The sequence below is a fragment of the Artemia sp. Qi Xiang Cuo genome, chromosome 7, assembly GCF_049724085.1.
Source record: "Artemia sp. Qi Xiang Cuo chromosome 7, ASM4972408v1, whole genome shotgun sequence".
NCBI lineage: Eukaryota > Metazoa > Arthropoda > Branchiopoda > Anostraca > Artemiidae > Artemia > Artemia sp. Qi Xiang Cuo.
Window position 1 is genome coordinate 35774631 of NC_142800.1, and position 26411 is coordinate 35801041.

The window sequence follows — 26411 nt, forward strand, 5'->3', positions numbered from 1 at the left end:
GCACAGGAAGGAACATAATCTCCTTAAATTCCATAGATGCATTCTACTAGTGTCATCCTCCAAGATATAATTTCCGGACCTTTCAACTTCTTTGAAAAAAATGGCTATCTCAAAATTTTGATCGGATGTGTTAGGATAAATGGTGGGCGTGGAAGGGGTGTTAGTTGCCTTCCAATCATTTTCGACTATTAAAAAGATCACTAGCCACTTTAATTTTCAATAGAATGAGCCCTTTTTGAAGATTTTACGACAATTCTTTCTATAAAAAACCTTATATGCCCCCAAGGCATAACTTACAACCCTTGCCCTGAGGACTGTGGAAGGGGGGGATTGTCATCCTCAAAGACCTAATTTCCAGAACTTTCAACTACGTTAAACAAAATGGCTATCTCAAAATTTTGATTAGATATGTTTCGGGAAAAGGCGGACAAGAGAGGGGGGTTAGTTGCCCCACAATCACTTTTGACTATTAAAAAGGGCACTAGCCCTTTGAATTTCCAATCGAACGAGCCTTTTTTGAAGTTTTTACGACAACGCTTTCTATAAAACCTTTTACTGCTATTATATAAGATCTCTAAATTGTAGGAAAATCAACCCTTTTTCCATTAAAAAGACTTTAATTAGGAAAACTAAACGTCGATGAGTTAAAAGTCCAACGTAAAACGATTGCTGATATAAAAAAGCTTTCGCTATTAAAAAAGACCTCTAAATTGTTGGAAATTAAAACCTTTTCTATTAAAAAGACTTTAATTAGAAAAACTAAATGTTAATGAGTCAAAGATCCAAAATATAACGATAAAATATAAGACCTCTAAACTGTTGGAAAATTAATCCCTTTTCCATTAAAAGGGCTTTAATTAGAAAACTAAATGTTAAAAAGTTAAAGGTTCAAAATAAAGATTCCTGACATAAAAAAACACTTTTGTTATTAAATAAGACATCTAAATTGTTGGAAAATCGAAACTTTTCCTATTAAAAAGACTTTAATTGGAAAAAATACATGCTAAAGAGTTAAAGATCCAAAATAAAAAGATTACCGGCATAAAAAAGCTTCCGCTATTAAATCAGAAGTTTCAACAATTAGAAAATAAAAATTTGTTGTGTTAAAAAGACTTTTAATGGGAAAACAATATTTTAAAAAATTAAAAGTCCAAAATAAAAAGATTCTTGACAAAAAAAATTCTGCTATTAAAATTCAAAATGGAAATAAGAACATTTAGAAGGAGTGTAAGAAAAATCTCTGCCTGTTTAAATGGTCAAAAAAGCTTGAGACTCCGAACTTCAAAATTAAGGCTTGAAATCAATAAAATATGCACAGTAATGTCGGCATACACAAAAATACGAGTTAAAAAGTGGAAAGGGCATGGACTCCGTATGGGGTATTTATGGGCCAAAATTGAACCTTTTTTTACAAACTAAAAATGGAAATCTTATGTTAAAGGGGACAATTTGAGGAGAAAACAAATTATTTTCCATCCTTGGGTCTGAGTTTTTTCTGAAGGGTGGACCGTTACCTCAAAAAGAAAAATAAAGCAAATTGACACTAAATCTAAAAAAATCAAAAACAAAGGCTATTTATTGCAGATGTCGAGGATGCAACTAGCTTAATCGTGGCAAACGAATATCTGAAATCTTAGCAGATAATAACACGTAAGAAATTCTTGTAGAATTCCAACGCCACAGATACGTCGTAAAAGTCACGAAGAAACAAAAATTTTGCCGAAACGTAATGCAAACGGCATTGCCTTGGCCCTTACTTCGTCACCTCAATCTTGCTAGAAATTCTCCATGAAATAATGTCGCGAAACGCCCGCAAAGGGCCCGGTAAATTGCGTGGATATTAAAAGGTAGGCCTACATCAGCTAGCAGGCAGTTACTCACTCCTTGAAAATCTCCCAGGAAGCATTGGCCCATATGGTGCTGATGATTGGAATCATCATAAATACAATTCTTTAATAGTATATATTGTTATCAACACAAAACTCATTTTTTTAGAGTTTAGGGCATTATTAGCATGTTTCACTTCTTACTTACAGATCGTTATCGCCGACTTTATTGGCCGTGACTTAAAGAAGCCAAAAATGTCATATCACAAAAAGCATATGAGAAATATAGATTTTTACCAAGTCTCCGCCACAGTTCATATAATTATCCAGTATGATCAGTCTCTATCTCACCCATTATAAAAACCCGGACCGGGGTGCGAGTGCTCCGGAGAACGTTTTTGCAGATATAAACATAAGCGAAGTCAGATCTTTTCACGGGTAGACAAGTCAGACTGTGATCTAATCGGAAACAAGTGGAAACCCGCTATTACGAATAATGCATTTTGTTGGAAACAATCGGAAACAGACTAACCCGCATTCCCGCTAATGCAGAAATAAGTGGGAGGAGCTTTTTGTTCGCACCGAGAACGAAGACCAGAAATGATCTGCGATAAGCTTACTGGATAATTATATGAACTGTGGTCTACGCTAACAGAATTACACTTTTGGGTTGTCTATTATAGCGTAGATACTCTCAAAAGGTCTGATAGTTCACCCCTATGCATTCTTGATATTTCATCCACCTTTGCTTCACAATTCGTCGAGGGGGAGTTACTGGCATCGTGACGAGAATAGCGAACCGACAAGAGCTTGTTCTGTCTCTTTGTTTCTTCTTATGCACATCTATTAGCCCCCCCCCCCCCACTCTCTATTTATCATCATCAATATCTTGATTCCTACAAATGGTCACGCGTCAAATTAGAATGGTATGGGTAATAAAAACATAAGAAAGAATGTGCTTAAGCAAATGCAGAGCCAAAAACGTGTTACTCGTTCAATTCAAAACTTGCACTTTTCAAAGACTTGTTTGCAAATCAATGAGGCATTTCTCAAAACAACTAATATCACTTACGCGCTATTAGATCAGTATATCAACAGCATGGAATCAGATTTTTATTTCAGTTGATACTTAATCTCTGAGAGAAAAAGGGGTGTGAAGTACAAAATACTCCTAGTATATGTGCAGTAGCATCAGTTAGTTATTTTTTAATGCGGAAATGGCAAAAGACAATCTTAAAATCCACCATGGATTATTATTTACGAAACACAGGGCGATTCTGGAAAACATTCAAATGGAGCAGGTAAACAATTCACTTATATGATCTCTTCTGAGCTTAGCAATAGCCTGTGCTACAGCCTACAGGGGCGTAATTTCTTCAAATCCTGGAGGGGACGGCAAAGTGGGAGAAAATTTTCCTAAATTAAGTGCAAATGACAGTAAAAATTGAAAAATAAGCTGTTTGGTTCCATAAAGGTATTGTTTAGTACTTTAAAAACTATATAAAGGTAATTTACAGTACTATAAATGTAAATATGTTGTAACAAACTGATCTGTTTCTGTTGATTCAGTTTTATCATAATTTTGACAAGATTTCGGAAGAAACTAAATTCATCTGGGGGGGGGCAAACTGGAGTTTAGGGAGGCCAACCGTCTGGTAGGGGCAGTTGCCCCCTGCCCCATAGCAAACTAAGCTCCTGCTTTGCTAACAAAGTTCTTCCTTCAGTGTGTTCAGTAAATCTCTTTTTATTCGATTTTCGGTAAGCTTGATGCTAGGCTCCATTTCGGGTCAATATATACCAAATCATATTATTGAGTTTCAAATAAAGTGAATACACCATTCGATGCCTTTTTTATGCTGATTACGAATATAATAAGCATTTTTATCGGAAATGAATTTCAGCCCCCCCCCCTATATAGGCTATACCTAACCTAACTAAACCCAACCTAACCTAACCCTGAATTGGCATATATAGGGGGGGGGGCTGAAATTTCCGATAGAAATGCTTATTATATTCGTAATTAGCATAAAAAAAGGCATCGAATGGTGTATTCACTTTAGTCCTAACTCAATAATATGATTTGGTATATATTGACCCCATTTCGTCGTCTTGGTTAAACACTAAAGAGTGAAAGTTGGGGGCTATTGAGAAGGAAACAGGCTGAGAAACAGTTATTAATTCATAATTTAAATACAGGCACGCACTCGCAGTGGGGGGGGGGGGTTCAAGAAAAATTAAATTCTGTTTTTAAATCATATTAAGTCTGTTCTGTTTTATCATTAATTTCTTAGTCCCTATTCAAAACTTGCATTCAAAGAGCTAAAATAAACTTAAAGTAATATAACTTTTAAATACCGCTTTTTCTAAGGAATGTTCAAAGATATCCGTTGGTTGACCCAGGGACCCTCGGTCAGCCCCTCCCCCTGTAATTATTTTCTGAGTGTGCCACTGTTTATAAAATAATTGTATATTACACACGGTAAATTTTTGAGTTGTTTAACTATAGCTTAGCGAGCTGCTTTCTAAAATTTTGACCTGTCAAAACAATGGCCACCACTGTAAATTATTACATTTAGAGGACTACGCTCAGGGCCTTCGCAAACACAGGTTTTTCGGCCACCTCCTTCCTCGCCGCCACTAGCACTGACCCTGACGACCTCTTGTGACCTCAATGGGGTCAGATATGGCCCTAGGTTACACACAAAACTTTGCTGATTTTTTAGTTGTTGTTATTTTTTTTTCTTTTTTTAAGTGACACTATTTCACATTATGAACCAGCTGTTGATGATTAATAAGTGCAAAAAATAATCAACAAGCCAATAAGTTGAAAAACTTTTATATAAAACCTAGAACTAGACCTAGCCCTATAAAGGGGGTGGGACGCACTTGTTACCGTGGTCACCATTATATTTGGAATCAGTGTTGAATGATGAACTCTAATTGAATGGTATGGTACAAGTCTTAGTTGTTGTAGTGTTTAGTTCAGAAGAGGGCATGCGCAAGTCTGCTGCTTAAATATATCCCAGGGCTATAAATCCCCGTCTTCATCAGCTTTCATCGTCTCCTCTATTTGGTTCACAGACATGTCGAATTTGATCGTTTGGTTTTTATCAAAATTAATTAAAAAAAAACTTTCCGAAAACCAATTTTATGACAAATATTTTCTTTTGTACTTAATATTGAAAATAAACATTAAAATTATAATAACATTTTGAACTGATCAACTTTCAGCAATTAATATCATTATACATCAAATATTCAGTTTAATTTATTAGCTCTTTTTAAAGTTGTTAAAGGCGAATATAGTTTCCCAACAAGCAAGTGTTTGGCGATACTGCCTCCTTTCCTAACTGTATATAAAAACCACAGTTTATATAATTATCCAGTATGATCTTTCCCTATCTCACCCATTATAAAAACCCGGACCAAGGTGCGAGTGCTCCAGAGAACGTTTTTGCAGATAGAAACACAAGCGGAATCAGATCTTTTCACGGGTAGACAAGTCAGACTGTGATCTAATCGGAAACAAGTGGAAACCCGCTATTACGAATAATGCACTTTGTTGGAAACAATCGGAAACAGACTAACCCGCTACTACAGAAAGAAGTGGGAGGAGCTTTTTGTTCGTACCGAGAATGAAGACCAGAAATGATCTGCGATAAAATTACTGGATAATTATATAAACTGTGATAAAAACCAAAAGTCTTCTGCGTCATTGGCGCTTAACTTAAAACGGATTACAGATATTTTCTTTTCCAGTTCTTACAGTATTGAAAATAAAAATTTATTTACAGTGAAATAAGTTCTTGAACTGATGGATCTTTCAACAATTAATAACATTATACATCAAATATTTAATTTGATGTTGTTTATACTTTCCAAGAAAGTACAAGACGCGTATAGTTTTCATTAAAGCGCCAATGACACAGTAGGTTTTAGACTTTTACAGTGAGAGAATTAGGTCATACCCAAGCTCTTGTTTGTGGTGATTTTTGTTCGCTTCAAGCTTGATTTGCATATTCAATTTAAGTTTCACTCGTTTTAAGATTTATTTATTAATTTATATTAATATCTATTGTATGTTTGTTTGCATTGATTGTTTATTTAATTTCTGTTCGTTTTAAGTTTCATCTATACTTCAATAGGAAAATATTTTTTCGTTTTAAGCTTGATATTCATATCCAATCTAAGCATTACTCGCTTTAAGATCTATTTATTCATTTATATTATTACTAGTTGTATGTTTTTGCTATGATTGTTTATTTAATTTCTGTTCGTTTTGGGTTTCATTTATTCTTTAATAGTAATTTCTGGTTGTTTGAGTTTGAATTTTAAAAGGTATTTGTATCTGCTGAGCTTAAGTTTAAAATGGCCTTTACTTTTTTTTCACAAACTTATTTTTCGGGAAGTTTTTTTTCAATTAATTTTTGGTCGTTTTTGATTGCAAAAAATTTCAATTTTAAAAAAATCATTATTTCGAAATCAAACGTAAAAAAAAAATCAAATATTAATCAAAGTATCAAAACTGATATTAAACTAACAATATCAAAGTGAACAAATGGGTTTGTGTCAACCTCGGAGTTTTTATTATCTGATGTTTGAACTATTTTTAACAAAATTGCTATATTCAAAATTTTTATTGGATGGGTTTAGGGAAAAAGGGTGTGGGGGGACTAGATTAAGCTTCAGTCTCTTTTGACTCTTTAAAAGTCAACAAGAACTTTCTATTTTCAATCAAATGAGCCCTCTCTGAAGTTTATACGAGTATCACTTCTATAAGAACCATATGTATCCCCAGAGTATAACGTACAACGCCTATCCCTGGGCCCTGGGGGGTTGTTCCGACCCTGGAATTTTAATATCTGATGGATGAACTGTTTTTAACAAAATATTCACTTCAAATTTTATCCGATGGGCTTTTCCATCCGATACACCCAAAGGCGTGGAGGGCGGGAAGGGCTAGTTGCACTCCGATCTTTTTCACTCTGAGAAAATGAACTACAACTTTTAATTTCCATTCAAATGAACCTTCTCTGAAGTTTATACGAGCATACCTTCCATAAGAACCAATATGCCCCCAGAGCAATACTTAAAACGCCTGCCCTGGGGGAGGGGGGGGGGTCGACACAGGAGTCTGTCTTATGTGATCTTTGAACTGTTTTTAATGAATTGACCATACGTAAAGGAGTTTTTGTTATATGATCTTTGAACTATTTTTAACAAAATGGCTACGTCAAATTTTTTATCAGATGTATTTGGGGAAAAAGGGCTTAGGCGGGGGGGGCTGCCCTCTGATCACTTTTAACTCTTAAAAAGGGCACTAGAACTCTTTATTTCCAATTGAATGGGCCCCCTTTGAAGTTTATACGACGACCCCTTCTATATGAAGTGCCTCTGGGAAAAAAATAAATGGAGTGTGGGGGGAGGCTAGCTGCCCTCCAATCACTTTTGACTGTTAAAAAGTGAATTACAACTATCAATTTCTAATCAAATGAGCCCTCTAAGAATTTTATACGAGCATACCTTCCATAAGAACCATATATGCCCCCAGAGCAATACTTATAACGCCTGCCCCGGCCCTTGGGGGGGGGCGACACAGGAGTCTATCTTATGTGATCTATAAACTATAATAATGAAATTACCATGCGTAAAGGAGTTTTTGTTATGTGATCTTTGAACTATTTTTAACAAAATGGCTACCTCAATTTTTTTTATCAGATGTATTTGGGGAAAAAGGGCTTGGGGGGGCAGTTGCCCTCTGATCACTTTTGACTCTTAAAAAGGGCACTAGAATTCTCGATTTCCAATTGGATGAGCCCCCTTTGAAGTTTATACGACGACCCCTTCTATATGAAGTGCCTCTGGGGAAAAAATAAATGGAGTGTGGGGGGAGGCTAGCTGCCCTCCAATCACTTTTGACTGTTAAAAAGTGAATTACAACTATCAATTTCTAATCAAATGAGCCCTCTAAGAATTTTATACGAGCATCTTTTCCATAACAACCATATATGCCCCCAGGGCATAACTTACAACGCCTACCCCAGTACCAAATTTCGAATAGGAATTCTGACAAATTCCCCCAGTGTAAAACTCCCCCTGAAAAATTCACCCCTGAAAACTTCCCTTCCCATGGAAAGTTCTCCCCTTGGAAAATCCCCCTAGCAAAAATTCTCTCCCCTCCCCCCGAAAAATGTATGCATGCTTCCCAATAACAAATACTATACGTAAACAATAGGCAAATTTTATAACTTCAATACCTTCTCTCACGGGTTGTGGGGGGGTCATAATAACGCCAAAGGCATGGGTATTTGGCTTTCAACTAAGCTCAACAAAATGGTTATTTCAAAATTTTAATCAGACAATTTGAAAAAAGGGCGTGGAAGGGGTCCCCACGCCCCGTCCCACGTAGTTGCCCTCTATTTTTGTTCGCTCAATAAGGACACTAGAACTTTAATTTCCGTTCAAATGAGCCCTCTCCCGATATTCTAGTACCGCTGGGCCGATACGATCACCCCTGGAGAAAAAAAAAACTAAAACAAAAACAAACACGCATCCGTGATCTTTCTTCTGACAAAAAATAAAATTCCACGTTTTTGAAGATAGGAGCTTGAAAGTGCTACTGTGCGGTTTTCTGATTTGCCAAGTCTAATGGTGTCATTTTCATTAAGGTTCTATGACTTTTAAGGCGTACTTTTCCTTTTTTTGAAAATCAGGCAAATTTTTTAAAGCCCGTACCCTTTGATTGGTAAGACTAAACTTAATGAAACCTATATATTTGAAATCAGCAACATAAGCCGATTTTTTTGGTTTATCTATTTGTATCAAAATTCTGTTTTTTAGTAGAGTTTCGGTTACTATTGAGCCTATTCGCTTTTTACTTACAGTTCGTTACCACTAACTATTTTAGAGCCCCCTGTTTGAGGGTCTTTCTCTTTTTCTTCTTCTAAAATAATCTATGGCAGATTCCTTATTCTAATGACTGATAGTAAATTGAGCATTGAATAAATCTCTATGTTTTGAATCGGTATTTTTTTAACAAAGCAGGTTCTTCTGATGTATATATTATTAAAAAAAAATCGATCCAATATTTTTTTAGTTTCTGTTATTATGGATCCCTCTTTACTTATGCAGTCGACTCTCGCTAACTCGAAATTTACGGAATCCCGATTTTTCTTCGAGCTACTTATTGTTCGCCTTATGAATAGTTCGAGTTATAGAGGTCATTCTACATAAAATTCGACTTATAAAGGTAACGAATTAAAGAGGTAAGCCAAATGAAAATTTGAGTTACAGAGGTACAAAATCTCTAAATGTACTCCCTAAAACCACTACAAAGTTAAAAATCACTTTATTAGGTCATTATAGCCTTTAAAACATTTTATAGTTAGTAATTATCATTTATATTTTCCAGTCATTTACCATAATTTCTTTCCGTAGAGAAGTCATGGTACAAATTTTTCAGACGATATTAGCGCTAGACTTGATGAAAAGTAGATATTTCATTCATATGGTTAACTGCAAAGAAAGAGTGAGGAGGGGGATTAGTTGTCAACACTGTTAGATCAAGATTATCTGTAACCTGATTTTAGGCATTTCAGCTTCCCTCGTCTTGACAGTTTATTGATGAGTGCACTTTTTAGGGGTGATAATATTGAAAACAAGGCCAAAGAAAATAAAGAGGAGACTGCCTAAAATGTGACAATTATCTTCTTAATTGTAATGGTTGCTTTTTCAAGCACCCAAAGAAAATCATGGCTCAACAAATTAGTGTTCTTTAATTAGTGTAGTTTCAACATTTTTTCTCTAGAGAAAGAAAGTATAATGTCATTGGCTTGCGAAAACAAGTCATAAAAATAAACCAATTGAATCAGGGTACACTTTTTAATGCGGAAGTGTAGGAAAGCAGTCCCTCTTTGGTTAAAATTTAGTGCGAAGAATGAATAGTTTAGGAAGCGCCCAGGCAGAGTCCCTTTGCCTGGTAGCAAGGGTTGCAGACAGAACGATTTCAAAATTACTAGGAAGCTCTAATGGTCTTTATGCACCACGTTTCCTCATACTTGGCAAGGTCACCTATGGTAACTAGTTTTTTCGCTCTTTTGCGTAGAAGATCTAGTCAAGGGTCAACATACTATTACTATCCGATACTGGTTAAATTTTTATGTAAATTTTCCGTCAATTCAAGTATAGAGCCTGCTATTCTCGAAGTTCGTCGAAGTTGAATTATATTCGAAATTTCTATGCATATATCTATATATATATATATATATATATATATATATATATATATATATATATATATATATATATATATATATATATATATATATATATATATATATATATATATATATATATATATATATATATATATATATATATATATATATATATATATATATATATATATATATATATATATATATATATATATATATATATATATATATATATATATATATATATATATATATATATATATATATATATATGACTCTAGGTACGGGCGGTGAGGGGTTGGAAAAGTTCTGAATTTTTCCAAATTTTCGGGAACTTAATCTTCAAACTATCAAACAAAATTCGTTTTCTTATTATTGCCACCCCTCACCCCCGGTAAAATGCCTTCATATATGCCTAGTTCTAATTATTTGCCCCGCTCCGAATCCGAGCTTGATTTCTATTTGTCATGGGTTTCCTGAAATTTTCTTATAAATCATCTGCATTTTCCTCTAATTTGCAAATATATAGCCCAAATTATAACCAGTTTTCTGAAATCTTACTTAAGCGTATTCTTGAGTGTGTTTTGTTTAATTAACAAGTACCGAATTCATTTTTGGTGTAGGTTGCATTTGGTAGGGAAGGGGCAAAGTTCGAAAGTGCGAGAAAACCGAAAAATTTATGAGCAACCACAACAAAATGTATCAGAACTTCGCAGGTTGAGGGAGGAGGACTAGCCTAAAGCTTCCTTCTTGCGTAAGTGTCAACAATGGATTGTTATAATTCTAACAGGAACTGACATCATAGCAATGTTAATCGCTAAATGATAAATGGTGATTTGGATAAATGTATTCAGGCTGACATTATGTTATTCAGGCAACGCATCTCCTTCCTGTGAATGTGCTTATATGGAATTGTTCTTTTTTTGCCAGGAACTGACATCATAATGGATTTAATTTCTACATAACAACTACACAATAGAGGGCGATGTGGATAAAAATATATATATTAGGGCTGACATTATGAAATCCAGGCAATGCATCATTGCTAAGAATAGACCTTTGTTAATCAATTCTTTAACTTAAGTTTGCTCCTTTTCAGGTCATCTACAAGTTCGAGGAGCATAAGATCATGGGTTGTTGCACCTTGAAATGTGGTGGAATTACCAGTATGGTACTAGGGATAGCAATACTTTTAGCTGGAAGCATTGGAGGTTTTGTCGGATTTCCAGCACTGTTTAAGAGTGAGGTTAGAAAGGTAAGAACAAATCAAATTTAATACTTGGTGTTCAACTTCAATTATTTTTGCAACCATTATATTTGACATAATATTATGATTGAACTCTATAAACGATGACTTTATGCAATTTTACGTATATTACGTATATTTACACTGTGTAATGCTCCAGAACAAACCGGTTTTATCTGTCTGTATTAAGAAACAATTAGCTTACGCTCAGTGTGGCGGGTGACAGAATACATGGGAATTATACAATTTGGGCTATATATTTGCACATTAGGGTGGTGTGGGTTAGGTTACCAAACCTCCCCTTAATGTGCAAATATATAGCCCAAATTTTTTCCTAAAGTATTATATTTTCATCGTGTTTTGGTATTTTTCATTAGGATTAACATAACTTCACTTCTAGAATGTTGGCGGTATAATACATAAGGATGCTTGTTTAGAATCCGGGGGTGCTGGTGTGTAATATGGACACTTTTATATATTGTACAAGGAAACCAGTCACGAAAAATCCATCAAACAAGCTATTCTCAAGAGACCGCTATACATTAATGACTCCAAAGCCGTGGTTTCTCAATGAGTTACAATATTTAAACGATTGTTTTTTGGGGTTTAAGGGGGGAAAAGGTACCTAAGTTAGGTTAGGTTATGTATTTAATATATGGTATGCTTTACCCCCATCCCCCCCCCTAATGTGCAAATATATATCCCAAATTGGTTTTCTAAACTCTTATATATTCATCCCATTTTATTTTATTTCATTATCATTAACCAAACTTGACTTTTTAGAAGTGTCCGTATTATACACCACTACCAATCCGGGCAACACGCAAGAAGAACAGCATATAGTATCTCAAAGATGCTATGTGAAAAAGAGGTTTCCGCCGCCTAGTAGGGTATTGCTCACTCTGTGACAAAGAATTAAACTTTAGGTTTTTTGGGTTAAAGAGGCAAAAAAAGGTACCTAGGTTAGGTTGGGTCACGTATTTAGTATATGTTATGCTTTAACCCCCCCCCCCCCCTAACGTGCAAATATATAGCCTGAATTTGTTTCCAAACTATTATATTTTTATCATAATTTGTTTTGTTTCATTAGCATTAACCAAACTTCACTTATCGCGTGTTGCCCGGATACTAAACAAGTACCTACATAATTACCAAATAAATTATAGCGCTATACAAAACCAAAGACGAGCAGAAATAAAGTCATACAGTAATTGAAGTTAAAAAAAATACTATCAATGAGTAAGTGAGACCCAAAACGAACAGAAATCCCAATGAATACTCAAGTCAAACTTGAAACCAGCAGAAAGTACCATAAACAGGAGTAGGACTAACACCCAGAACGTTTCAAGGTCCAGAGCATCATTTCAGAGCCCCTTCTCCAATGTTCCATTAAGGTTCAACTCGATCCCTTTAGCCATTCCCGAGATATTGTAAATAATTTGAAAAAACATGTGCATTTAGCGTCTTTTGATTTATACGCTTGTCGTTTTCAGAGTAAGTTTTTGTACTAGGAAATACTTGGGAAATCCGGTAGAGCTTGATCGAAATACAGCTAATCAGGAACATCAAGTTTCAAGACGATTTCCGAGACCCGTGTCCCCTCCCAATTCACAATAAAATGCGTGGTTTTCTTGCCCAAGAGAACAATATCTTGAAGTTTTAAGCTAATCAGAAACCCAGGATCCTATGTGCTCTCCCTCTCTATTATAAAACCTTTTTAAACAATGGACAACTTGCATAATTTACAGCCCTTGCCCCGGGGCTCAGGGGATCATGTCATCCCTGAAAGCATATTAATTGGATCTTTTTACTATTTTGAACAAAATAGCTGTCTTAAAATGGTAATGGTGATTCTAATTATGTATAATGCATTAAGTTTGAAATTGCCCGTAAAAACTACGAGCCTGGGAAAATTTGCCTGACTTTTAAAAAAGTGGCAAAACACCCTCGCATGAGAAAGTGATCTAGATGAAAATTCAGCATATAGGTACACTCTATTGCAGAGGTTTCAACCGCCTATATATGCCAAATTTTGTGAGAAGGATCTCGGGTGCGTGTTTATTTATTTATTTTTTTTTTTTTTTTTTTTGTCGGGGTGATCATTCCAAACCAATTGTCTAAGAATATTGAGAGAAGACTCATTTGATCGGAAATTATTACCCCTTTTTAAGTAGTAGCAAAGATTGTGCAAAGCAAAGTGAGGTTTTCTGCCATTTTGACATGAAGCAGGAATTTTTCCCCAACGAGAGGCCAAAATCGATCAATTGAAATCTTTGATTGAACTTGGGAGCCAGTCGATTTCAATTATCGAAAAATAAAATATGGAGCTTCCCAGTTTTAGAGACAGCAACGCCGCGCGGTGGCTGCATTTGCTTCTGAAGATGGATTCGTTTAAAGTTGATTCATTTGCAATGGAGCAGGGGAGGCTACTGTCCCCTCTAGACGTCAGTTTGCCTCCCCCCGACCTCAATCCCCCCCCACCCCCACTGAAATTTAGTTTCTGCAAAAGATCTTGTCAAAAATAAGAAAAGCCTGGATAACTCAGGCATCCAGAGAAATAGGTTAGTATTCTTTAGTATTTGCCCTTATGGTAGTATATGGCTCATTTTTCACTCTCATTTTTACTTGATTTGGGAAAACTGGCTCCAACTTTGACCCCTCTCCTCTTCCAGGATTTTGACGAAAGTACGCCACTGTTGGGGGATTGCTAAAATTATGAACAAGGATGTATGAGCAATTATGCATCATCTAGTATAGAGGATGCATATATACTCAAAACCAGTTGATTTTTTTTTCATCAAAAAACCAGTTGATTTTTTTTTAGGTTGAGGGGCTGAAGTTTCAAAAATATATTTTTTTAGCCGAATTTTTCAATTTTCGTTAGCTCTCAGATAAATATAGGAGTTATTTTTTGTGTGTCATTGCTTTCCTCTCATTGCAGAGAAATTCCTTTGTTTAACATGGAATATTACACTCGTATGCTTACCTGCAAAAAATCATGGAGTTGTTTGGGGGGACACCATGAATGCCACCAAGAATTTCCCAGGATGGGGGTGTGCCACCGGGAGCTCTGTTCTTACCGAATTTTAAAGGGGAGTATCTCTCATTTTCCTCTTTATATACATTTTTCAATGTCTTCTTATTTTCGGGGGTATTGCCCCCCTCTTCTTGGCGGTCCTTCGGACGTCCGAGGGAGACATGCGTATGAAAAAAAAATCTTCGAGTAATTCATATTGACCAATGATGACCCTATTATTCATTTTTGATTTTTCAGGCTCCCCTCCTTATAAATGTTTGGAATGATGCAATTGTTCAGGGAAGATGATCATTCTTGACGTATTGTTACACTAATATTAATCATGAATGTAAAAAGGCATTGAAGGAGGGGGTAGTAGCCTCCCTCCCATTTGAGAGAGGCTCAGATTAAAACAGTTCGTAGTAACAAACCTTAAGTGAAGATACACAAGTTTTATTAACGACAAAATCTATTATTTATGTTTTTCTAATAATATAAAAAATAGTTTTAAAGCTACTGAACATGAAATTTTGCATAGTTTTAGAAATATGGGATGAACATCCAAAAATGGGGTATTGATCTAAATTGAAATGAAATTCTTAAATTATGCAATGAAATTCAACATGTACGAGAACCCAAAAGACACTGCCGACAAAATATAAAGTTTTTACTTTCCTAGAGAAGAATGGTTACGCTTGCAACCATCCATAGTCCGTAGTCGTTGACTATTGAAAAATAGTTCATTCGAATGGACATATCTAGTGCCATAGGCGCCCATAGGCTGAATTTTAGGGGGGTAGCTTACCTGGTCTAATTGGCACTTCTAGTACTGTATAATTGAAATTTCAAGACAAAATATCATAAGTAGCGCGATAGTGCTGCCTAAGTTAAGAGCGATGTGGGCCCAATATATTGTTTTGTTTTTTAGACCAGGGCACTTCTTATAGAAAGAAATGTCATAGGAACTTCGAAAAGAGCTCAGAGAGGGAAACCAGTTATAGTGCTTTTTTTAAGTTATAGTGCTCTTTTAAGAGTAAAAGTGATCAGAAGGCAAATATCCCCCCCCCCCTACGCACACACGCGTTACATTTTCCCGAAACGCATCTGATAAAAATTTTAAGATGGCCATTTGTTGTCGTAGAAACTTCGAAAAGGGCTCAGTCGGTTGGTAATTGAGGGGGCTAGTGCCCTCTTTAATAGTCAAAAGTGATTGGAGGGCAACCATCTCCCATGCCTATTATTTCCCCAAACACTTCCAGTCAAAATTTTGAGATAGTTATTTTGTTCAACGTAGTTTAAAAGTCCAGAAATTATGTCTGGGAAGATGAGAACCCCCTTACAGTCCTCAGGGCAAGGGTTGTAAGGTATACCCCGAGGGCATTTAAGGTTTTTATGGAAATGGTGGTCGTGTAAACTTCGGAGAGGGCTCATTGGATTGGAAATCGGAAGTTGAAGACTCATTTTTAAGAGTCAAATTTATCGGAGGGCAGCTATACCCCAACCCCATGCCATATTTTCCCCAAATACATCCGATAGAAATTTTAATATAGCCATTTGTTAAAAAATAGTCCAAAGATCTCATAACATGGTCTTTGGGGTTGACACAACCCCCTTAGGGTATGGTGGTAAGGGTTTTAAGCTATACCCCGGGGGAAGTAAGGTTTTTAGAAAGAGGTGGTCTTGTGAACATTAGAGGAGGCTCATTTGATTTGAAATGCATGGTTCTAGCTTTATTTTAAAAGTCAAGCTTGATGGAGAGAAAATAGCCCCCCCCCCTCATATACTATTTTCCCCAAACACATTCGATTAAAATTATGAGAAAGCTATTTTGTAGCCAATAGTCCAAAGAGAATATAACAACGTCTTCACTAAACAAATATAAGAAATATTTAGGCGGACGTTGAACTAAATCAAACTAAATTATGAGCATGAGGATTTTCAAAAAGATGACAAAGAAATATCTCAAGAACAACTTATATCATTAAGTTAGATCCCTAAGAGTAATTTGCGGGGGATTCTGAGCTAGCCAGAAGACACTATGTGTATACTTTTAGTACAACAACTACAGTTACTGTAGATAATGACACCAAGAGTATTAAGGTGAAACTTCTAGGAAGTGTTTAGGGGGCGTTCCAATTATACGAAAAAACTGTTACATGTAGGTTTTCAAAAAGGCATATAAGCAATATTATAGGCAGCAACACTCTATAATAGCTAGGAATATCATTGAAACATTTAAAGAAGCTAATTTGATTCAAAATTGAAAGTTCTAGGGTCCTTTCTAAGACTGAAAAGAGATTGGAGGGCAATCAGCCCGTCGCTCAAGCCAATTTATTTCCCAAACACATCTAGTCAAAATTTTGAGACAACTATTTTGTTCAGCATTGTAGAACAGTCCAGCAACTATTTCTTTAGGGATGTTAGTAGAAAGGCCTCATGAGCTCGTGACACTCACCCCTGCTACCATCTACAATTTAGTCTAGCTCTGTCAGTACACCAAATATGGGCATAGCCTCCCTAGGGAGAACACCTGTGCTGTCAGTCATTAATCAAATTGTTTCCGGGGAAGTTAATTAATGTCTGACAGATGATGTCAAGTTAATTAAAGTCTTTGGAGTTCGACAAGAATTGTTTCCGGGGCAAAGTCTAGATCACACGTGACAGATGATGTCATGGTTGATTTATTTGACCCGAAAGAGGAATTAATTTGTTGTTTCTAAGGGGAATTATTGATTCAAGAAAGGGGAATTAATTTGTTGTTTCTAAGGGGAATTATTGATTCACGAAAGGGGAATTAATTTGTTGTTTCTAAAGATAATTATTGATTCAAGAAAGGGGAATTAATTTGTTGTTTCTAAGGGGAAGGTGGGGAAGAGATATATTGTTTGCGTAATCGAAGGGAGAGAATTCCCGAGAAATTGATTATATAATCGGTAGAACCCTATCAGGAGCTCGTGACGGGAATCCATTTATGTGCATAGAATGACGTAATCAACTAGGACAAATGGATTTCTGAGAAAATTATTATAAAATCGGTAGAACCCTATCAGGAACTCATGACGGTAATCCATTAATGTGAATAGAATGAGTTCTCAACTTGGACAAATGTATTTATGAGAAAATGATTAAAAAATTTGTAAAACCATATCAGGAGCTCGTGATGGTACACCATTCATGTGCATAGAATGACGTAATCAACTTTGACAAATGGATTTCTGAGAAATTGATTACATAATCGGTAGAACCCTATCAGAAGGTCCTGACGGGAACAAGTTCCTTTCTTAATGTCCCTCCTAAACCCATTTTCCAACTTGAAGCATCTTATCCTTTTCACCCACAACTATACTTTGCAGCTTTTTTGGATACCTCAACACCATGAAATACTTTTCAAAGACCATTTCAGAGCAAGTTACTTTCTTAATGTCCCTCCTAAACCCATTTTCCAACTTGAAGTACTTATCTTTTTCACCCACAACTATACTTTACAGCTTTTTGGATACCTCAACACCAAGAAATTCTTTTCAAAGATCATTTCAGAGCAAGTTACTTTCTTAATGTCCCTCCTAAACCTATTTTACAAGTTGAAGCATCTTATCTTTTTCACCCACACCTATACTTTACAGCTTTTTGTATACCTCAACACCAAGAAATACTTTTCAAAGACCATTTCAGAGCAAGTTCCTTTCTTAATGTCCCTTCAAAACCCATTTTACAAGTTGAAGTACTTATCTTTTTCACCAACAAATATACTTTACAGCTTTTAGGATACCTCAACACCAAGAAATACTTTTCAACGACCATTTCAGAGCAAGTTACTTTCTTAATGTCCCTCCTAAAACCATTTTACAAGTTGAAGTATCTTATCTTTTTCATCCACAACTATACTTTACAGCTTTTTGGATACCTCAACACCAAGAAATACTTTTCAAAGACATTTCAGAGCAAGTTACTTTCTTAATGTCCCTCCTAACCTCTGGTTCCATGATGGGTTACTTATAACTGTCACCCTCAACTATAATTTAGTTATTTTTGGATAATACGACACCTTTATAAACTTTTCAAAAGACAGTTTCATAACCCTTTCAATATTTAATTTCCCTTTTAAACCCCAGTCCAATCTTTACGTGATTAACATTTTCACCCACAACTAAACTATACAGCTTTTTTGAATACATCAACACAAAGAAATACTTTTAAAATACAATTTCAGAGCACGTTACTTTCTTAATGTCCCTCCTAAACCGATTTTCCAACTTAAAGTACTTATCTTTTTCACCCACAACTATACTTTACAGCTTTTTGGATACCTCAACACCATGAAATACTTTTCAAAGACCATTTCAGAGCAAGTTACTTTCTTAATGTCCCTCCTAAATCCATTTTCCATCTTGAAGTACTTATCTTTTTCACACACAACTATTCTTTACAGCTTTTTGGATACCTCAACACCAAGAATACTTTTCAAAGATCATTTCAGAGCAAGTTACTTTCTTAATGTCCCTCCTAAACCTATTTTACAAGTTGAAGTACTTATCTTTTTCACCCACAACTATACTTTACCGTGCTCTGAAATGTCATTTGAATAGTATTTCTTGATGATGTGTTAATCAAAAAGCTGGCCAAAATAGTTGAGGGTAAAGGGGTCATCGACTTTAGTTTGAAAAATGGGCGTAGGATGAATAGTGCAAATATAATATGCTCTGATCTCTTAATAGAAAAGTATTTCATGGTGTTCAGGTATTCAAAAAAGCTGTAAAGTATTGTTGTGGGGGAAAAAGATAAGTACTTTAAGTTGGAAAATGGGTTTATGAGGGATATTAAGAAACTAACTTTCTCTGAAATGCAATTTGAAAACTATGTCTTTGTTTTGAAGTACCAAAAGCTGTAAAGTATAGTAGTGGGTGAATAAGTTATGTAATTCATGTTTGAAAATGAGTTTAGGAGGGACCTTAAGAAAGTAGCTGGCTCTGAAATGGTCATTGAAAAGTATTTCTTGGTGTTGAGGTATCCAAAAAGCTATAAAATATAGTTGTGGGTGAAAAAGATAAGTACTTCAAGTTGGAAAATGGGTTTAGGAGGGACATTGAGAAAGTAACTTGCTCTGAAATGGTCTTTGAAAAGTATTTCTTTGGTGTTTAGGTATCCAAAAAGCTGTAAAGTATAGTTGTGGGTGAAAAAGATAAGTACTTCAACTTTTAAAATAGGTTTAGAATGGACATTAAGAAAGTAACTTGCTCTGAAATGGTCTTTGAAATGTATTTCTTGGTGCTGAGGTATCCTAAAAGCTGTAAAGTATAGTTGTCGGTGAAAAAGATAAGTACTTCAACTTGTAAAATGGGTTTAGAAGGGACATTAAGAAAGTAACTTGCTCTGAAATGGTCTTTGAAAAGTATTTCTTGGTGTTGAGTACTTTATAGCTTTTTGGATACCTCAACACAAAGAAATACTTTTCAAAGACCATTTCAGAGCAAGTTACTTTCTTAATGTCCCTCCTAAACCCATTTTCCAACTTGAAGTACTTATCTTTTTCACCCACAACTATACTTTACAGCTTTTTGGATGCCTCAACACCAAGAATTACGTTTCAAAGACCGTTTCAGGGAAAGCTAATTTCTCAATGTCTCTTCTAAACCCAATGTTACGAGTTGATTTACACGTCCTTTACACGCTCAAATATACTTTACATCTTCTTGGATATCTCAATACCAAAAAGTATTATTCAAAGACCATTTCAGAGCAAGTTACTTTCTAAGCGTCCTTTCTAAACCCATTTTCCAACTTGAACTACTTATCTTTTTCACCCACAACTATACTTTACAGCGTTTTGGACACCTCAACACCAAGAAATACTTTTCATAATACATTTCAGAGCACGTTCTTTTCTTACTGTCTCTCCTAGACCAATTTTTCAACTTGAAGTACTTATCTTTTTCACCCACAACTATACTTTACATCTTTTTTGAATACCTGAACACAATGAAATAATTTTCAATTACCATTTCAGAGCAAGTTACTTACTTAATGTCCCTACTAAACTCAGTTTACAAATTGAATTAATCATCTTTTTCACACCCAAATATACTTTAGATATTTTTGGTTATTTCAACACCAAGAAATTCTATTCAAAGACCATTTGAGAGCATTTTACTTTCTTAATGCCCCTCGTAAACCCATTTTCTAACTTGAAGTACTTATCTTTTTCTCCCAGCACTATACTGTACAGCTTCGTGGTTACCTTAACACCAAGAAATACTTTTCTGAGACCATTTCAGAGCAAGTTACATTCTTAACGGCACTACTAAACACCTTTTCCAATTTGTAATACTTATCATTTTCTCACACATCTATACATTACAGCTTTTTGGATACCTCAACACAAAGAAATTCTTTTCATTGACCATTTCAGAGATCCTTACTTTCTTAATGCCCCTACTAAACCCATTTTGCAACTTGAAGTACTTATCTTTTTTACCCACAACTATACTTTAAAACTTTTTGGATACCTCAACACCAAGAAATACTTTTCAATGATCATTTCAGAGCACATTCGATTATTACTATTAATTCAAAATCAATTATCTAGCATAATATAATTAATATTTTCACCCACAAACATGCTTTACAGCTTTTTGGACACTTAAAAAACCATAAATACATTTAAAAATACATTTCAGAGCAAGAAACGTTCTTAATGCCCATCTTAAGCACATGATCCATATTTAAATAATTCACATTTTAACCCACACCAATACATTACATGTTTTTTGGTTACATGAACCCAAAGAAATAATTTTAAATGACCATTTCATAGCACTTTAATGTCTTAATGTCCCTCCTAAACACCTTTTACAAATTGAAGTACTTATCCTTGTTACCAACAACTATACTTTGAAGCTTTTTTTTTACATACAAAACAAGAAATAAGTATCTAACTACAATTCAGAGCAATTTAAATTCTTTATGCCCCTACTAAACCCCAGTTCCACAATGAAAGACATTATCTTTATAACCTACAACTATAATTTACTGATTTTTGGTTACCTCAACACCAAGAAATACTTTTCAGAGACCATTTCAGAGCAAGTTACTTTCTTAATTTCCCTTCTAAACCCATTTTCCAACTTTAAGTACTTATCTTTTTCACCCACAACTATACTTTACAGCTTTTTTTTTGCCTCAACACTAAGAAATAATTTTCAAAGACCATTTAAGAGCACGTTACTTTCTTATTCTCCCTACTAAACCCTTTTTTCAACTTTAAGTACTTATCTTTTTCACCCACAACTATACTTTAAAGCTTTTTGGTTACCTCAACAACAATAAATACTTTTCAAATTACTTTTAAGAGCAAGTTACTTTCTTAATGTCCCTTCTAAACCCAATTTCCAACTTGAAGTAATTATCTTTTTCACCCACAACTACACTTTACAGCTTTTTGGATAAATCAAAACCAAAAAATAATTTTCAAAGTCTAATTTAGAGCAAGTTACTTTCTTAAATTTCCTACTAAACCTATTTTCCAACTAGAATAACTTACCTTTTTCACCACAACTATACTTTACAGCTTTTTGGATACGTCAACACCAAGAAATACTTTTCAAAGACCATTTCAGAGTAAGTTACTTTCTTAATGTCCCTCCTAAACCCATTTTCCAACTTGAAGTACTTATATTATTCCCCCACCACTGTACTTTACAGCTTTTTGGATACCTCAACACCAAGATATACTTTTCAAAGACTATTTCAGAGCAAGTTCCTTTCTTAATGTCCATTCTAAGACCAATTTCCAACTTGAAGTACTTATCTTTTTCACCCACAACTATTCTGTACTGCTTTTTTGATACCTCAAAACAAAGAAATTATTTTACAAACACATTTCAGAGCAAGTTACTTTCTTAATGCCCCTCCTAAACCCATTTTCCAACTTGAAGTACTTATCTTTTTCACCCACAACTATACTCTACAGCTTTTTGGATACATCAACACCATGAAATAATTTTCAATGAACATTTCAGAGCAAGTTACTTTCTTAATGTCCCTCCTAAACCCAGTTTCCAACTTGAATTAATTATTTTTTTCACCCACAATTATCCTTTACAGCTTTTGTATAACACAACAAAAAAAAATACTTTTCAGATACTCTTTCATAGCAAGTTACTTTCTTAATGCCCCTAACAAACCCATTTCCAACTTGAAGCACCTATCTTTTTCACCCTCAATTATTCTTTACAGCGTTTTTGTCGCATCAACACCTAGAAAAACTTTTCAAAGACCATTTCAGAGCATGTTTCTTTCTTAATGTCCCTCCTAAACCCATTTTACAACTTGAAGTACTTAACTTTTTCACCCAAAACTATACTTTACATCTTTTTTGATACCTGAACACCAAGAAATACTTTTCAATGACCATTTCAGAGCAAGTTACTTTCTTAATGTCCCTCCTAAACACCTTTTACAACTTGAATTACTTATATTTTTCATACACAACTATACTTTACATTTTTTTGGATACTTCAACACCAATAAATATTTTGCAAAGACCATTTCAGAGCAGGTTGCTTTCTTACTGCCACTCGTAAACCCATTTTCCAACTTGAAGTACATGTCTTTTTCACCAACAACTATTCTTTACATCTTCTTGGTTACCTCAACACAAAGAAATACTTTTCTGAGACCATTTCAGAGCAAGTTACATTCTTAACGTCACTCCTAAACCCATTTTCCAACTTGAATTTAATTAAATTGACACCCACAACTATAAATTACAGCTTGATTCATATCTCAATACCACTAGATACTTTCATCGTAATAACAAGATCCAGTAACATTCTCAAAGTTCCTTATCCTCCCCTATTCCAACATGTAGTACTTCACTTTTTCACCAAACACTGTCAAAAACAGATTTTTGGATACCTCAACACCAAGAAATACTTTACAAAGTCCATTTCAGAGCAAGTTACTTTCTTAATGTCCCTACTAAACCCATTTTCCAACTCTGAGTACTTATCTCTTTTACCAACCACCATATTCTACTTCTTTTTGGACGCCACATCACAGGGAGAAACTAATCTATGTCTAAATATGAGATCGTAACTAAATAAATGAACATCAAACAAAAATTATTAGACTTGAGGTCAATCACTTTTTCACAAACAACTAAACATGACAGCTTTTTGGATACCTCAACACCAAGAAATACTTTTCAAAGACCATTTCAGAGCAGGTCACAGACGCACGGACCCTCATACACTCGTTGTCCAACTTGACGCGCAAACCTCTTTTACCCACAACTACACATTACAGATTCTTTATTGACTCAACACCATGCTATAATATTCTAAAAACATTTCAGAGAAAGTTCCATACTCAATGTCAAACCTCAACCACAATACCTTCATGAAAGTACATCTTTCTTTCACCCACAAATATACTTTACAGCTTTTTGGATATCTCAACACCAAGAAATACTTTTCAAAGACCATTTCAGAGCAAGTTACTTTCTTAATGTCCCTTCTAAACTCATTTTCCAACTTGAAGTACTTATCGTCTTCACCCACAACTATACTTTACAGCTTTTTGGATACCTCAACACCAAGAAATACTTTTCAAACACCATTTCAGAGCAAGTTACTTTCTTAATGTCCCTTCTAAACCTATTTTTTAACTTGAAGTACTTATCTTTTCACCCAAAACTCTACCTTACAGCTTTTAGGACACCTCAACACCAAGAAATACTTTTCAAACACCAGGTCAGATATCGATACTTTCTTAAGTTTCAACCTCCCCCCCATGTCAATGTTGAATTATTAATCTTTTTCACCCAAAACTACATACTACAGATTGTACGTTGCAGCACCATCTAGACATACTTATCAAATAACATTTCGAAGCACGTTCCATTCTTAATGATCCTCATAAAAACATTTTCCAGGATTAAGTAGATGTATTTTTAAACAACAACTAAACTTTACAACTATTCTGTAAACACACCACCAAAAAATACTTATAAAAGAAAAATTCAAATAATGATACTTTATTAATGTCCCTCCTAAACCCATTTTCCAACTTGAAGTACTTATCTTTTTTCACCCACATCTATACTTTACAGCTTTTTGGTTACCTCAACACGATGAAAAACCTTTCAAAGACCATTTCAGAGCAAGCTAATTTATTACTGTCTCTTCTACACCCATTTTCCAAATTGAAGTACTTATCTTTTTTCACCCACATCTAAACTTTACAGCTTTTTGGTTACCTCAACACGAAGAAATACTTTTCAAAGACCATTTCAGACCAAGTTATTTTTTTTCTGTTCATCTTTAATCCATTTCCCTACATAGGGATCATTGCTTTGTCATAACAAGCTTTAAAACCAAGCTTTTTGGTAGCCATACAGCACTGAAATACTTTTCAAATATCATATAAGAGAGCTTCCCAGACTTAAGGTACCTTCTAAGCAAATTTTTCAACTTGAAGTACTTATCTTTTTCACCCACAACTATACTTTACAGCTTTTGGATACATCAACACCAAGAAATACTTCTCAAAGACCATTTCAGAGCAAGTTAGTTTCTTAATGTCCCTCCTAAACCCATTTTTCAACTTGAAGTACTTATCTTTTCACCCACAACTCTACCTTACAGCTTTTTGGACAACTCAACACCAAGAAATACTTTTCAAAGACCATTTCAGAGCAAGGTACTTTCTTAATGTCCCTTCTAAACTCATTTTACAACTTTAAGTACTTATCTCTTTCACCCAAAAATATACTTTACAGCTTTTGGATAACTCAAAACAAAGAAATACTTTTAAAACACCATTTCAGAGAAAGTTCCTTTCTTTCTGTCCATCCTAAACTCATTGTACAAGTTGAAGTACTTATCTTTTTCACCCACAACTGTACTTTACAGCTTTTTGGATACCTCAACACCAAGAAATACTTTTCAAAGACCATTTCAGAGCCAGTTACTGTCATTATGTTCACACCTAAACCAAGTTCCCCGAATTAATCAAAGAACATTTTCATACAAATCTATTCATTACATCATTATGAACGCCACCTAAGTAATCACAAAAATTCATAGACACTTTCAGAGAAAACACCTTTATTAATCTCACTTAACATACCATTGACAACCATGATTGCCAGATGTATTTAAAACACAGCTAGACATTACAGCTTTTTGGATCCCTCAACACCAAGACATACTTTTCAAAGACCATTTCAGAGCAAATGCCATCCTCAATGTCCATCCTAAGCCCATTTTCGATCTTGATGTACATAACACGCTCATCCAAAAATTTACACAGGAGTTTTATGGAAGATACAAAAGCAAGAATTACTATTCAAAGACCAATTCAGAGATCGTTCCATAATCAATGTTGATCCTAAGCCCATTTTCAAAGTTGAAGTAATTATGTTTTTAACCCTAAAGTGTACTTTACAGCTTTTGGATAACTCAATACCAAGAAATAATTTTAAAAGACCATTTCAGAGCAAGTTAATTTCGTTATATCCATCCTAAACCCATTTCCCGACTTGAAGTACTTATCTTTTTCACCCACAACTATACTTTACAGCTTTTTGGATACCTCAACACCAAGAAATACTTTTCATTGCACATATCAGAGCTAGATAATTTCTTAAGATCCCTCCATCACCCATTTTTCGACATAAAGTACTTATCTTATTCACCCTCAACTATGATTCGCTGATTGTAGTTTACTTCAAACCTAAGAACTACTTTTGAAAGACCTTACATGAGATCATTTATTGGTAAATGTTACTCCTAAACCTATTTTCTAACTTGAAGTACTTATCTTTTCACCCAAAACACTACCTTACATCTTTTAGGATACCTCAACACCAAGAAATACTTTTCAGACCATTTCAGAGCAAGGTACTTTCTTAATATCCCTCCTAAACCCATTTTCCAACTTGAAGTACTTATCTTTTTCACCCACAACTATACTTTACAGCTTTGTGCTTTTTGGATACCTCAACACCAAGAAATACTTTTCAAAGACCATTTCAGAGCAAGTTACTTTCTTAATGTCCCTCCTAAACCCATTTTCCAACTTGAAGTACTTATCTTTTTCACCCACAA

General features: G+C 34.8%; 1 protein-coding gene across 1 annotated transcript in view; it reads left to right on the plus strand.

Moving 5' to 3' along the window:
- The first annotated feature begins 2911 nt into the window (after positions 1–2911).
- The window catches only part of LOC148950211 (platelet glycoprotein 4-like), an 83236-nt gene continuing 59736 nt past the window's right edge, over positions 2912–26411 (plus strand). The window contains exons 1-2 of the mRNA XM_089092234.1: positions 2912–3127; positions 11142–11297. Coding sequence (XP_088948360.1) covers positions 3044–3127; positions 11142–11297 — 240 coding nt within the window. The 5' untranslated portion in view covers positions 2912–3043. The remainder of the gene's footprint in view (positions 3128–11141; positions 11298–26411) is intronic.